The sequence below is a fragment of the Hypanus sabinus genome, unplaced genomic scaffold (assembly GCF_030144855.1).
Source record: "Hypanus sabinus isolate sHypSab1 unplaced genomic scaffold, sHypSab1.hap1 scaffold_907, whole genome shotgun sequence".
Lineage (NCBI taxonomy): Eukaryota > Metazoa > Chordata > Chondrichthyes > Myliobatiformes > Dasyatidae > Hypanus > Hypanus sabinus.
Genome location: NW_026781760.1, coordinates 86,375 through 103,446, shown reverse-complemented (window position 1 = coordinate 103,446; position 17,072 = coordinate 86,375). Strand labels below are relative to the sequence as shown.

General features: G+C 59.9%; 1 protein-coding gene across 1 annotated transcript in view; it reads left to right on the top strand.

Annotated features, from left to right (window-relative positions):
• The first annotated feature begins 7,655 nt into the window (after positions 1–7,655).
• Positions 7,656–17,072, top strand: part of LOC132390459 (sperm acrosome membrane-associated protein 6-like) — a 48,089-nt gene continuing 38,672 nt past the window's right edge. Inside the window, exon 1 of the mRNA XM_059963071.1 lies at positions 7,656–7,966. Coding sequence (XP_059819054.1) covers positions 7,840–7,966 — 127 coding nt within the window. The 5' untranslated portion in view covers positions 7,656–7,839. The remainder of the gene's footprint in view (positions 7,967–17,072) is intronic.

Here is a 17,072-nt window from a genome sequence, read left to right as displayed (position 1 = left end):
CCTGGGTCAGACCCACACCAGGAGCACCGTGCACAGTTCCAGTCTCCTTATCCCTGATTCAGACCCACACCGGGAGCACCGTGCACAGTTCCGGTCACCGTATCCCTGGGTCAGACCCACACCGGGAGCACCGTGCACAGTTCCGGTCACCGTATCCCTGGGTCAGACCCACACCGGGAGCACCGTGCACATTTCCAGTCTCCTTATCCATGGGTCAGACCCAAACCAAGAGCACCGTGCACAGTTCCGGTCACCGTATCCCTGGGTCAGAACTACACTGGGAGAACCGTGCACAGTTCCAGTCTCTGTCTCCCTGGTTCAGACCCACACCGGGAGCACCGTGCACAGTTCCGTTTACCGTGTCCCTGGGCCAGACCCACACCGGGAGCACCGTGCACAATTCCAGTCTCCGTATCCCTGGGTCAGACCCACACCGGGAGTACCGTGCACAATTGCAGTCTCCTTATCCATGGGCCAGACCCACACCGGGAGCACCGTGCACAGTTCTGGTCACCGTATCCCTGGGTCAGACCTACACTGGGAGCACCGTGCACAGTTCCACTCTCCATATCCCTGGGTCAGACCCACACCAGGAGCACCGTGCACTGTTCCAGTCTCCATATTCCTGGGTCAGACCACACCGGAAGCACCGTGCACAGTTCCAGTCTCCATATTCCTGGGTCAGACCACACCGGGAGCACCGTGCACACTTCCAGTCTCCTTATCCATGGGTCAGACCCACACCAGGAGTACCGTGCACAGTTCCAGTCTCCTTATCCCTGGGTCAGACCCACACCGGGAGCACCGTGCACAGTTCCAGTCTCCATGTCCCTGTGTCAGACACACACCGGGAACACCGTGCGCAGTTCCAGTCTCTGTATACCTGGGTCAGACCACACCGGGAGCACCGTGCACACTTCCAGTCTCCTTATCCATGGGTCAGACCCACACCAGGAGCACCGTGCACATTTCCAGTCTCTGTATACCTGGGTCAGACCCACACCGGGAGCACCGTACACAGTTACAGTCTCTGTCTCCCTGGGTCAGACCCACACCAGGAGTACCGTGCACAGTTCCAGTCTCATTATCCCTGTGTCAGCCCCACACCAGGAGCACCGTGCACAGTTCCAGTCTCTGTCTCCCTGGGTCAGACCTACACCGGGAGCACCGTGCACAGTTCCAGTCTCCTTATCCCTGGGTCAGACCCACACAGGGAGCACCGTGCACAGTTCCAGTCTCCGTGTCCCTGGGTCAGACCCACAGCGGGAGCACCGTGCACAGTTCCAGTCTCTGTATTCCTGGGTCAGACCCACAGCGGGAGCACCGTTCACAGTTCCAGTCTCTGTATACCTGGGTCAGACCCACACCGGAACACCGTGCACAGTTCCAGTCTCCATATCCCTGGGTCAGACCACACCGGGAGCACCGTGCACATTTCCAGTCTCTGTATACCTGTGTCAGACCCACACCGGAAGCACCGTGCACAGTTCCAGTCTCCGTGTCCCTGGGTCAGACCACACCCGGAGCACCGTGCACATTTCCAGTCTCCTTATCGATGGGTCAGACCCACACCAGGAGCACCGTGCACAGTTCCGGTCACCGTATCCCTGGGTCAGACCCACACCGGGAGCACCGTACACAGTTCCAGTCTCTGTCTCCCTGGGTCAGACCCACACCAGGAGTACCGTGCACAGTTCCAGTCTCATTATCCCTGTGTCAGACCCACACCAGGAGCACCGTGCACAGTTCCAGTCTCCTTATCCCTGGGTCAGACCCACACCAGGAGCACCGTGCACAGTTCCAGTCTCCTTATCCCTGGGTCAGACCCACACCAGGAGCACCGTGCACAGTTCCAGTCTCCTTATCCCTGGGTCAGACCCACACCAGGAGCACCGTGCACAGTTCCAGTCTCCTTATCCCTGATTCAGACCCACACCGGGAGCACCGTGCACAGTTCCGGTCACCGTATCCCTGGGTCAGACCCACACCGGGAGCACCGTGCACAGTTCCGGTCACCGTATCCCTGGGTCAGACCCACACCGGGAGCACCGTGCACATTTCCAGTCTCCTTATCCATGGGTCAGACCCACACCAAGAGCACCGTGCACAGTTCCGGTCACCGTATCCCTGGGTCAGAACTACACTGGGAGCACCGTGCACAGTTCCAGTCTCTGTCTCCATGGGTCAGACCCACACCGGGAGCACCGTACACAGTTCCAGTCTCTGTCTCCCTGTGTCAGACCCACACCAGGAGCACCGTGGACAGTCCCGCTCTCTGTATCCCTGGTTCAGACCCACACCGGGAGCACCGTGCACAGTTCCGTTTACCGTGTCCCTGGGCCAGACCCACACCGGGAGCACCGTGCACAATTCCAGTCTCCGTATCCCTGGGTCAGACCCACACCGGGAGTACCGTGCACAATTGCAGTCTCCGTATCCCTGGGTCAGACCCACACCGGGAGCACCGTGCACAGTTCCAGTCTCCATATCCCTGGGTCAGACCACACCGGGAGCACCGTGCACAGTTCCAGTCTCCTTATCCATGGGCCAGACCCACACCGGGAGCACCGTGCACAGTTCTGGTCACCGTATCCCTGGGTCAGACCTACACTGGGAGCACCGTGCACAGTTCCAGTCTCCATATCCCTGGGTCAGACCCACACCAGGAGCACCGTGCACAGTTCCAGTCTCCATATTCCTGGGTCAGACCACACCGGAAGCACCGTGCACAGTTCCAGTCTCCATATCCATGGGTCAGACCCACACCAGGAGCACTGTGCACAGTTCCGGTCACCGTATCCCTGGGTCAGACCCACACCAGGAGTACCGTGCACAGTTCCAGTCTCATTATCCCTGTGTCAGACCCACACCAGGAGCACCGTGCACAGTTCCAGTCTCCTTATCCCTGGGTCAGACCCACACCGGGAGCACCGTGCACAGTTCCAGTCTCCATGTCCCTGTGTCAGACACACACCGGGAACACCGTGCGCAGTTCCAGTCTCCTTATCCATGGGTCAGACCCACACCAGGAGCACCGTGCACATTTCCAGTCTCTGTATACCTGGGTCAGACCCACACCGGGAGCACCGTACACAGTTACAGTCTCTGTCTCCCTGGGTCAGACCCACACCAGGAGTACCGTGCACAGTTCCAGTCTCATTATCCCTGTGTCAGCCCCACACCAGGAGTACCGTGCACAGTTCCAGTCTCCTTATCCCTGGGTCAGACCCACACAGGGAGCACCGTGCACAGTTCCAGTCTCCGTGTCCCTGGGTCAGACCCACAGCGGGAGCACCGTGCACAGTTCCAGTCTCTGTATTCCTGGGTCAGACCCACAGCGGGAGCACCGTTCACAGTTCCAGTCTCTGTATACCTGGGTCAGACCCACACCGGGAGCACCGTGCACAGTTCCGGTCACCATATCCCGGGGTCAGACCTACACTGGGAGCACCGTGCACAGTTCCAGTCTCCATATCCCTGGGTCAGACCACACCGGGAGCACCGTGCACAGTTCCAGTCTCCATATCCCTGGGTCAGACCACACCAGGAGCACCGTGCACATTTCCAGTCTCCTTATCCATGGGTCAGACCCACACCAGGAGCACCGTACACAGTTACAGTCTCTGTCTCCCTGGGTCAGACCCACACAGGGAGCACCGTGCACAGTTCCAGTCTCTGTATTCCTGGGTCAGACCCACAGCGGGAGCACCGTTCACAGTTCCAGTCTCTGTATACCTGGGTCAGACCCACACCGGGAGCACCGTGCACAGTTCCAGTCTCCGTGTCCCTGGGTCAGACCCACACCGGGAGCACCGTGCACAGTTCCAGTCTCCGTATCCCGGGGTCAGACCTACACTGGGAGCACCGTGCACAGTTCCAGTCTCCATATCCCTGGGTCAGACCACACCGGGAGCACCGTGCACAGTTCCAGTCTCCATATCCCTGGGTCAGACCACACCGGGAGCACCGTGCACAGTTCCAGTCTCCATATCCCTGGGTCAGACCACACCAGGAGCACCGTGCACATTTCCAGTCTCCTTATCCATGGGTCAGACCCACACCAGGAGCACCGTGCACAGTTCCAGTCTCTGTATACCTGGGTCAGACCCACACCGGGAGCACCGTACACAGTTACAGTCTCTGTCTCCCTGGGTCAGACCCACACCAGGAGTACCGTGCACAGTTCCAGTCTCATTATCCCTGTGTCAGCCCCACACCAGGAGCACCGTGCACATTTCCAGTCTCCGTGTCCCTGGGTCACAGTCACACCGGGAGCACCGTGCACAGTTCCAGTCTCTGTCTCCCTGGGTCAGACCCACACCGGAACACCGTGCACAGTTCCAGTCTCCATATCCCTGGGTCAGACCACACCGGGAGCACCGTGCACATTTCCAGTCTCTGTATACCTGTGTCAGACCCACACCGGAAGCACCGTGCACAGTTCCAGTCTCCGTGTCCCTGGGTCAGACCACACCCGGAGCACCGTGCACATTTCCAGTCTCCTTATCCATGGGTCAGACCCACACCAGGAGCACCGTGCACAGTTCCGGTCACCGTATCCCTGGGTCAGACCCACACCGGGAGCACCGTACACAGTTCCAGTCTCTGTCTCCCTGGGTCAGACCCACACCAGGAGTACCGTGCACAGTTCCAGTCTCATTATCCCTGTGTCAGACCCACACCAGGAGCACCGTGCACAGTTCCAGTCTCCTTATCCCTGGGTCAGACCCACACCGGGAGCACAGTGCAAGTTCCAGTCTCCGTGACCCTGGGTCAGACCCACACCAGGAGCACCGTGCACAGTTCCAGTCTCCTTATCCCTGGGTCAGACCCACACCAGGAGCACCGTGCACCGTTCCAGTCTCCTTATCCCTGGGTCAGACCCACACCAGGAGCACCGTGCACAGTTCCAGTCTCCTTATCCCTGGGTCAGACCCACACCGGGAGCACCGTGCACAGTTCCGGTCACCGTATCCCTGGGTCAGACCCACACCGGGAGCACCGTGCACAGTTCCGGTCACCGTATCCCTGGGTCAGACCCACACCGGGAGCACCGTGCACATTTCCAGTCTCCTTATCCATGGGTCAGACCCACACCAAGAGCACCGTGCACAGTTCCGGTCACCGTATCCCTGGGTCAGAACTACACTGGGAGCACCGTGCACAGTTCCAGTCTCCGTGTCCCTGGGTCAGACCCACACCGGGAGCACCGTGGACAGTTCCAGTCTCTGTCTCCCTGTGTCAGACCCACACCAGGAGCACCATGCACAGTTCCGTTTACCGTGTCCCTGGGTCAGACCCACACTGGGAGGACCGTGCACAGTTCCAGTCTCCGTATCCCTGGGTCAGACCCACACCGGGAGCACCGTGCTTCGTTCCAGTCTCCGTGTCCCTGGCTCAGACCCACACCAGGAGCACCGTGCACAGTTCCAGTCTCCGTATCCCGGGCTCAGACCCACACCGGGAGCACCGTGCTCCGTTACAGTCTCCGTGTCCCTGGCTCAGACCCACACCAGGAGCACCGTGCACAGTTCCAGTCTCCGTATCCCGGGCTCAGACCCACACCAGGAGTACCGTGCACAGTTCCAGTCTCCATATCCCTGGGTCAGTCCACACCGGGAGCACCGTGCACATTTCCAGTCTCTGTATACCTGTGTCAGACCCACACCGGAAGCACCGTGCACAGTTCCAGTCTCCGTGTCCCTGGGTCAGACCACACCCGGAGCACCGTGCACATTTCCAGTCTCCTTATCCATGGGTCAGACCCACACCAGGAGCACCGTGCACAGTTCCGGTCACCGTATCCCTGGGTCAGACCCACACCAGGAGCACCGTGCACAGTTCCAGTCTCCTTATCCCTGGGTCAGACCCACACCGGGAGCACAGTGCAAGTTCCAGTCTCCGTGACCCTGGGTCAGACCCACACCAGGAGCACCGTGCTCAGTTCCAGTCTCCTTATCCCTGGGTCAGACCCACACCAGGAGCACCGTGCACAGTTCCAGTCTCCTTATCCCTGGGTCAGACCCACACCAGGAGCACCGTGCACAGTTCCAGTCTCCTTATCCCTGGGTCAGACCCACACCGGGAGCACCGTGCACAGTTCCGGTCACCGTATCCCTGGGTCAGACCCACACCGGGAGCACCGTGCACAGTTCCGGTCACCGTATCCCTGGGTCAGACCCACACCGGGAGCACCGTGCACATTTCCAGTCTCCTTATCCATGGGTCAGACCCACACCAAGAGCACCGTGCACAGTTCCAGTCTCTGTCTCCCTGTGTCAGACCCACACCAGGAGCACCGTGGACAGTTCCAGTCTCCGTGTCCCTGGGTCAGACCCACACCAGGAGCACCGTGCACAGTTCCAGTCTCCTTATCCCTGGGTCAGACCCACACCGGGAGCACCGTGCACAGTTCCGGTCACCGTATCCCTGGGTCAGACCCACACCGGGAGCACCGTGCACAGTTCCGGTCACCGTATCCCTGGGTCAGACCCACACCGGGAGCACCGTGCACATTTCCAGTCTCCTTATCCATGGGTCAGACCCACACCGGGAGCACCGTGCACAGTTCCAGTCTCTGTATCCCTGGTTTAGACCCACACCGGGAGCACCATGCACAGTTCCGTTTACCGTGTCCCTGGGTCAGACCCACACTGGGAGGACCGTGCACAGTTCCAGTCTCCGTATCCCGGGCTCAGACCCACACCGGGAGCACAGTGCACAGTTCCAGTCTCTGTATCCCTGGTTTAGACCCACACCGGGAGCACCATGCACAGTTCCGTTTACCGTGTCCCTGGGTCAGACCCACACTGGGAGGACCGTGCACAGTTCCAGTCTCCGTATCCCGGGCTCAGACCCACACCGGGAGCACAGTGCACAGTTCCAGTCTCCCTGTCCCTGGGTTAGACCACACCGGGAGCACCGTGCACAGTTCCGGTCTCCGTGTCCCTGGCTCAGACCCACACCAGGAGCACCGTGCACAGTTCCAGTCTCCGTATCCCGGGCTCAGACCCACACCAGGAGCACCGTGCACAGTTCCGGTCACCGTATCCCTGGGTTAGACCACACCGGGAGCACCGTGCACAGTTCCAGACTCCTTATCCCTGGGTCAGACACACACCGGGAGCACAGTGCACAATTCCAGTCTCCTTATCCATGGGCCAGACCCACACCGGGAGCACCGTGCACAATTCCAGTCTCCTTATCCATGGGCCAGACCCACACCGGGAGCACCGTGCACAGTTCCAGTCTCTGTATCCCTGGGTCAGATCCACACAAGGAGCACCATGCACAGTTCCGGTCTCCATGTCCCGGGCTCAGATCCACTCTGCGACCACAATATATTTAGATGCCGCGTGCTATCATTTGTAAAATGTAATGACTGTGTTGCTTTCTCTCACCTTCAGCAATGCCTTGTAACCAAACCTGTGGTGAGTATTTGAATTCCCGGCACCTCTCACAGCCGGGGACTGGTTCTGAATGTTATTGGTGCCATGGTGGAGAGAATCGGCAGCTGTTCCTGGCAATGAAGGCCTCGTGTGCACAAAGGCCCCTCAGAGTCGGCAGGGTTGTGGGGGCTGTTGGGCATCACCGAAATCGGGGTGGCCAGTGGGCGTCACAAAGACAGGGAGCAGTGTTGTGGTGGAAGGTTTCACTGACGGCGAAGCTTGTTGGGGCTGGAGAGTATCACGGAGATGGGAGGGATGGAGGGGCCTGATGGGGATCGCAGGGATGGTGAGGGGTGTAGGGGCTGGAGAGGGCCACAGAAGTGGAGTGGCATAGTAGCCCGATGGGTCATGGAGACAGGGAGGGGTGTAGGGCCAGAAGCTTCATGGGGACATGAGGATGAAGTTACAAGCACTGACTCCCAGTCTCTGTTCCCCAGGTATTAATCCAGCATCTACGTACTTTGACTGTGCTCGCTGCAGGATGCAGGGCTGCAGAATGATCCCCTACACTTGCCCAAGTAGGTCGGGTTTTGTGAGTAACCCAGGCTGGAGGGGGACATCCCCATGTCCCCAGATGGGCTCTCCCTTACACAGGGCCTCCAGGTGTCAGCCCTGAGCTGCTGGTTTCTCTGTCCTGTGAACGGCATTGGGATACAGGTTCCCGGGATCAGTGCTGATTTCCTGGCACTCAGCAGGCACACCTGAAACATGTTCGCCAACTTTTTCCCTCTGTCCAACTGGGAATCTCTTCCTGGACCCCCTGTAAATACTGACACTTTTCCCAGGACCCCCACTAGATAAAGAACTGGTTTCTGGGGCCCCCTGTAAATAAAGACACGCTTCCCGGGAGATCCTGCAAATACCAAACTCTCCTCGGGGCTTCTAACTCCCGGCGTGCACCCCAATGTCCGTCTGGGGTCACGCTGCAAATACCAAAATGCTCCCCCCTTTAAATACGTAGGACCCTTGTAAATACTAACATGCTCGATGGAAATTCTGTGAATTGGGCCGTGTTCCTGGATACTCTGCAAAAAGATACACAGCTGCTGTGGCCCCCAGCAAATACCCACAGCCGACCCAGGACCCAGCGTAAATACCGACATGCACCCTGGTCCCACCTTTGCACACCGACATTCTCTCTGGGACTCACTGTTCACACCGACATGCACCCTGGTCCCACCTTTGCACACTGACACACTCTCTGGGACCCACTGTTCCACCGACACACACTCTGGGACCCACTGTTCCACCGTCACACACTCTGGGACCCACCGTTCACACCGACACTCTCTCTGGGACCCACCGTTCACACCGACACTCTCTCTGGGACCCACCGTTCACACCGACACACACTCTGGGACCCACCGTTCACACCGACACTCTCTCTCTGGGACCCACCGTTCACACCGACACTCTCTCTCTGGGACCCACCGTTCACACCGACACTCTCTCTCTGGGACCCACCGTTCACACCGACACTCTCTCTCTGGGACCCACCGTTCCCACCGACACTCTCTCTGGGACCCACCGTTCACACCGACACACTCTCTCTGGGACCCACCGTTCACACCGACACACACTCTGGGACCCACCGTTCACACCGACACACTCTCTCTGGGACCCTCCGTTCCCACCGACACTCTCTCTGGGACCCTCCGTTCACACCGACACTCTCTCTCTGGGACCCTCCGTTCCCACCGACACTCTCTCTGGGACCCTCCGTTCACACCGACACTCTCTCTCTGGGACCCACCGTTCCCACCGACACTCTCTCTGGGACCCACCGTTCACACCGACACACACTCTGGGACCCACCGTTCACACCGACACTCTCTCTCTGGGACCCACCGTTCACACCGACACACACTCTGGGACCCACCGTTCACACCGACACTCTCTCTGGGACCCACCATTCACACCGACACTCACACTCTGGGACCCACCGTTCACACCGACACTCTCTCTCTGGGACCCACCGTTCACACCGACACTCTCTCTCTCTGGGACCCACCGTTCACACCGACACTCTCTCTGTGACCCACCGTTCACACCGACACTCTCTCTCTGGGACCCTCCGTTCACACCGACACTCTCTCTGGGACCCACCGTTCACACCGACACTCTCTCTCTGGGACCCACCGTTCACACCGACACTCTCTCTCTGGGACCCTCCGTTCACACCGACACTCTCTCTGGGACCCACCGTTCACACCGACACTCTCTCTGTGACCCACCGTTCACACCGACACTCTCTCTCTGGGACCCTCCGTTCACACCGACACTCTCTCTGGGACCCTCCGTTCACACCGACACACACTCTCTCTGGGACCCACCGTTCACACCGACACTCTCTCTCTGGGACCCACCGTTCACACCGACACTCTCTCTGGGACCCACCGTTCACACCGACACTCTCTCTGGGACCCACCGTTCACACCGACACTCTCTCTCTGGGACCCACCGTTCACACCGACACTCTCTCTGGGACCCACCGTTCACACCGACACTCTCTCTCTGGGACCCACCGTTCACACCGACACATTCTCTCTGGGACCCACCGTTCACACCGACACTCTCTCTCTGGGACCCTCCGTTCACACCGACACTCTCTCTCTGGGACCCTCCGTTCACACCGACACACTCTCTCTGGGACCCACCGTTCACACCGACACTCTCTCTCTGGGACCCACCGTTCACACCGACACACTCTCTCTGGGACCCACCGTTCACACCGACACACTCTCTGGGACCCACCGTTCACACCGACACTCTCTCTGGGACCCACTGTTCACACCGACACTCTCTCTGGGACCCTCCGTTCACACCGACACTCTCTCTGGGACCCTCTGTTCACACCGACACTCTCTCTCTGGGACCCACAGTTCACACCGACACTCTCTCTGGGACCCACCGTTCACACCGACACTCTCTCTCTGGGACCCACCGTTCACACCGACACACTCTCTCTCTGGGACCCACCGTTCACACCGACACACTCTCTCTGGGACCCACCGTTCACACCGACACTCTCTCTCTGGGACCCACCGTTCACACCGACACACTCTCTCTGGGACCCACCGTTCACACCGACACTCTCTCTGGGACCCACCGTTCACACCGACACACACTCTGGGACCCACCGTTCACACCGACACTCTCTCTCTGGGACCCACCGTTCACACCGACACTCTCTCTGGGACCCACCGTTCACACCGACACTCTCTCGCTGGGACCCACCGTTCACACCGACACTCTCTCTCTGGGACCCTCCGTTCACACCGACACTCTCTCTCTGGGACCCTCCGTTCACACCGACACACTCTCTCTGGGACCCTCCGTTCACACCGACACTCTCTCTCTGGGACCCACCGTTCACACCGACACTCTCTCTGGGACCCACCGTTCACACCGACACTCTCTCTGGGACCCACCGTTCACACCAACACTCTCTCTGGGACCCACCGTTCACACCGACACACTCTCTCTCTGGGACCCACCGTTCACACCGACACTCTCTCTGGGACCCACCGTTCACACCGACACACTCTCTCTGGGACCCACCGTTCACACCGACACACTCTCTCTGGGACCCACCGTTCACACCGACACTCTCTCTCTGGGACCCTCCCTTCACACCGACACTCTCTCTGGGACCCACCGTTCACACCGACACTCTCTCTCTCTGGGACCCACCGTTCACACCGACACTCTCTCTGGGACCCACCGTTCACACCGACACTCTCTCTGGGACCCACCGTTCACACCGACACTCTCTCTCTGGGACCCACCGTTCACACCGACACTCTCTCTCTGGGACCCACCGTTCACACCGACACTCTCTCTGGGACCCACCGTTCACACCGACACTCTCTCTCTCTGGGACCCACCGTTCACACCGACACTCTCTCTGGGACCCACCGTTCACACCGACACTCTCTCTGGGACCCACCGTTCACACCGACACTCTCTCTGGGACCCACCGTTCACACCGACACTCTCTCTGGGACCCACCGTTCACACCGACACTCTCTCTCTGGGACCCACCGTTCACACCGACACACTCTCTCTGGGACCCACCGTTCACACCGACACTCTCTCTCTGGGACCCACCGTTCACACCGACACTCTCTCTCTGGGACCCTCCGTTCACACCGACACTCTCTCTCTGGGACCCACAGTTCACACCGACACTCTCTCTGGGACCCACCGTTCACACCGACACTCTCTCTGGGACCCACCGTTCACACCGACACTCTCTCTGGGACCCACCGTTCACACCGACACTCTCTCTGGGACCCACCGTTCACACCGTCACTCTCTCTGGGACCCACCGTTCACACCGACACTCTCTCTGGGACCCACCGTTCACACCGACACTCTCTCTCTGGGACCCACCGTTCACACCGACACTCTCTCTGGGACCCACCGTTCACACCGACACACTCTCTGGGACCCACCGTTCACACCGACACTCTCTCTCTGGGACCCACCGTTCACACCGACACTCTCTCTGGGACCCTCCGTTCACACCGACACTCTCTCTCTGGGACCCACCGTTCACACCGACACTCTCTCTGGGACCCACCGTTCACACCGACACTCTCTCTGGGACCCACCGTTCACACCGACACACTCTCTGGGACCCTCCGTTCACACCGACACACTCTCTCTCTGGGACCCACCGTTCACACCGACACTCTCTCTGGGACCCAACGTTCACACCGACACTCTCTCTCTGGGACCCACCGTTCACACCGACACTCTCTCTGGGACCCTCCGTTCACACCGACACTCTCTCTCTGGGACCCTCCGTTCACACCGACACTCTCTCTGGGACCCACCGTTCACACCGACACTCTCTCTGGGACCCACCGTTCACACCGACACACTCTCTGGGACCCACCGTTCACACCGACACTCTCTCTGGGACCCACCGTTCACACCGACACACTCTCTCTGTGACCTTCTGTTCACACCGACACTCTCTCTCTGGGACCCACCGTTCACACCGACACTCTCTCTCTGGGACCCAACGTTCACACCGACACTCTCTCTGGGACCCACCGTTCACACCGACACTCTCTCTGGGACCCACCGTTCACACCGACACACACTCTGGGACCCACCGTTCACACCGACACTCTCTCTGGGACCCACCGTTCACACCGACACACACTCTGGGACCCACCGTTCACACCGACACTCTCTCTGGGACCCACCGTTCACACCGACACTCTCTCTGGGACCCACCGTTCACACCGACACTCTCTCTGGGACCCACCGTTCACACCGACACTCTCTCTGGGACCCACCGTTCACACCGACACACACTCTGGGACCCACCGTTCACACCGACACTCTCTCTGGGACCCACTGTTCACACCGACACACACTCTGGGACCCACCGTTCACACCGACACTCTCTCTCTGGGACCCACCGTTCACACCGACACTCTCTCTGGGACCCACCGTTCACACCGACACTCTCTCTCTGGGACCCACCGTTCACACCGACACTCTCTCTGGGACCCACCGTTCACACCGACACACACTCTGGGACCCACCGTTCACACCGACACTCTCTCTGGGACCCACCGTTCACACCGACACTCTCTCTCTGGGACCCACCGTTCACACCGACACTCTCTCTGGGACCCACCGTTCACACCGACACTCTCTCTGGGACCCACCGTTCCCACCGACACTCTCTCTGGGACCCACTGTTCACACCGACACTCTCTCTCTGGGACCCACCGTTCACACCGACACTCTCTCTGGGACCCTCCGTTCACACCGACACTCTCTCTCTGGGACCCACCGTTCACACCGACACACTCTCTCTCTGGGACCCACCGTTCACACCGACACTCTCTCTGGGACCCACCGTTCACACCGACACTCTCTCTGGGACCCACCGTTCACACCGACACTCTCTCTCTGGGACCCACCGTTCACACCGACACTCTCTCTGGGACCCACCGTTCACACCGACACACACTCTGGGACCCACCGTTCACACCGACACTCTCTCTGGGACCCACCGTTCACACCGACACACTCTCTGGGACCCACCGTTCACACCGACACTCTCTCTGGGACCCACCGTTCACACCGACACACACTCTGGGACCCACCGTTCACACCGACACTCTCTCTGGGACCCACCGTTCACACCGACACACACACTCTGGGACCCACCGTTCACACCGACACTCTCTCTGGGACCCACCGTTCACACCGACACACACTCTGGGACCCACCGTTCACTCCGACACTCTCTCTCTGGGACCCACCGTTCACACCGACACTCTCTCTGGGACCCACCGTTCACACCGACACACACTCTGGGACCCACCGTTCACACCGACACTCTCTCTCTGGGACCCACCGTTCACACCGACACACACTCTGGGACCCACCGTTCACACCGACACTCTCTCTGGGACCCACCGTTCACACCGACACACACTCTCTGGGACCCTCCGTTCACACCGACACACACTCTGGGACCCACCGTTCACACCGACACTCTCTCTGGGACCCACCGTTCACACCGACACTCTCTCTCTGGGACCCACCGTTCACACCGACACTCTCTCTGGGACCCACCGTTCACACCGACACTCTCTCTGGGACCCACCGTTCACACCGACACACACTCTCTGGGACCCACCGTTCACACCGACACACACTCTCTGGGACCCACCGTTCACACCGACACACACTCTCTGGGACCCACCGTTCACACCGACACTCTCTCTGGGACCCACCGTTCACACCGACACTCTCTCTCTGGGACCCACCGTTCACACCGACACTCTCTCTCTGGGACCCACCGTTCACACCGACACACACTCTGGGACCCACCGTTCACACCGACACTCTCTCTGGGACCCACCTTTCACACCGACACTCTCTCTCTGGGACCCACCGTTCACACCGACACTCTCTCTGGGACCCACCGTTCACACCGACACACACTCTGGGACCCACCGTTCACACCGACACACTCTCTCTGGGACCCTCCGTTCACACCGACACTCTCTCTCTGGGACCCTCCGTTCACACCGACACTCTCTCTCTGGGACCCACCGTTCACACCGACACTCTCTCTGGGAACCACCGTTCACACCGACATTCTCTCTGGGACCCACCGTTCACACCGACACTCTCTCTGGGACCCACCGTTCACACGGACACTCTCTCTGGGACGCACCGTTCACACCGACACACACTCTGGGACCCACCGTTCACACCGACACACACTCTGGGACCCACCGTTCACACCGACACACACTCTCTCTGGGACCCACCGTTCACACCGACACTCTCTCTGGGACCCACCGTTCACACCGACACTCTCTCTCTCTGGGACCCACCGTTCACACCGACACTCTCTCTCTGGGACCCACCGTTCACACCGACACACACTCTCTCTGGGACCCACCGTTCACACCGACACTCTCTCTGGGACCCACCGTTCACACCGACACTCTCTCTCTCTGGGACCCACCGTTCACACCGACACTCTCTCTCTGGGACCCACCGTTCACACCGACACTCTCTCTGGGACCCACCGTTCACACCGACACTCTCTCTGGGACCCACCGTTCACACCGACACTCTCTCTGGGACCCACCGTTCACACGGACACTCTCTCTGGGACCCACCGTTCACACCGACACACACTCTGGGACCCACCGTTCACACCGACACACACTCTCTCTGGGACCCACCGTTCACACCGACACTCTCTCTGGGACCCACCGTTCACACCGACACTCTCTCTCTCTGGGACCCACCGTTCACACCGACACTCTCTCTCTGGGACCCACCGTTCACACCGACACACACTCTCTCTGGGACCCACCGTTCACACCGACACTCTCTCTGGGACCCACCGTTCACACCGACACTCTCTCTCTCTGGGACCCACCGTTCACACCGACACTCTCTCTCTGGGACCCACCGTTCACACCGACACTCTCTCTGGGACCCACCGTTCACACCGACACTCTCTCTGGGACCCACCGTTCACACCGACACTCTCTCTCTGGGACCCACCGTTCACACCGACACTCTCTCTGGGACCCACCGTTCACACCGACACTCTCTCTCTGGGACCCTCCGTTCACACCGACACACTCTCTGGGACCCACCGTTCACACCGACACTCTCTCTCTGGGACCCTCCGTTCACACCGACACTCTCTCTGGGACCCACCGTTCACACCGACACACTCTCTCTGGGACCCTCCGTTCACACCGACACACTCTCTCTGGGACCCTCCGTTCACACCGACACACACTCTGGGACCCACCGTTCACACCGACACACTCTCTCTGGGACCCACCGTTCACACCGACACTCTCTCTGGGACCCACCGTTCACACCGACACTCTCTCTGGGACCCACAGATCACACCGACACTCTCTCTCTGGGACCCACCGTTCACACCGACACTCTCTCTCTGGGACCCACCGTTCACACCGACACTCTCTCTCTGGGACCCTCCGTTCACACCGACACTCTCTCTCTGGGACCCTCCGTTCACACCGACACTCTCTCTCTGGGACCCACCGTTCACACCGACACTCTCTCTCTGGGACCCTCCGTTCACACCGACACACTCTCTCTGGGACCCTCTGTTCACACCGACACTCTCTCTCTGGGACCCACCGTTCACACCGACACTCTCTCTGGGACCCTCCGTTCACACCGACACTCTCTCTCTGGGACCCACTGTTCACACCGACACTCTCTCTGGTACCCACCGTTCACACCGACACTCTCTCTCTGGGACCCTCCGTTCACACCGACACTCTCTCTCTGGGACCCTCTGTTCACACCGACACACACTCTGGGACCCACCGTTCACACCGACACTCTCTCTCAGGGACCCTCCGTTCACACCGACACTCTCTCTCTGGGACCCTCCGTTCACACCGACACTCTCTCTCTGGGACCCACCGTTCACACCGACACACACTCTGGGACCCACCGTTCACACCGACACTCTCTCTGGGACCCTCCGTTCACACCGACACTCTCTCTGGGACCCACCGTTCACACCGACACTCTCTCTCTGGGACCAACCGTTCACACCGACACTCTCTCTCTGGGACCCACCGTTCACACCGACACACTCTCTCTGGGACCCACCGTTCACACCAACACACTCTCGCTGGGACCCTCCGTTCACACCGACACACTCTCTCTGGGACCCTCTGTTCACACCGACACTCTCTCTCTGGGACCCTCCGTTCACACCGACACTCTCTCTGGGACCCTCCGTTCACACCGACACTCTCTCTCTGGGACCCACCGTTCACACCGACACTCTCTCTCTGGGACCCTCCGTTCACACCGACACTCTCTCTGGGACCCACCGTTCACACCGACACTCTCTCTCTGGGACCCACCGTTCACACCGACACTCTCTCTCTGGTACCCACCGTTCACACCGACACTCTCTCTCTGGGACCCACCGTTCCCACCGACACACACTCTGGGACCCACCGTTCACACCGACACACACTCTGGGACCCACCGTTCACACCGACACACACTCTCTCTGGGACCCACAGTTCACACCGACACTCTCTCTGGGACCCACCGTTCACA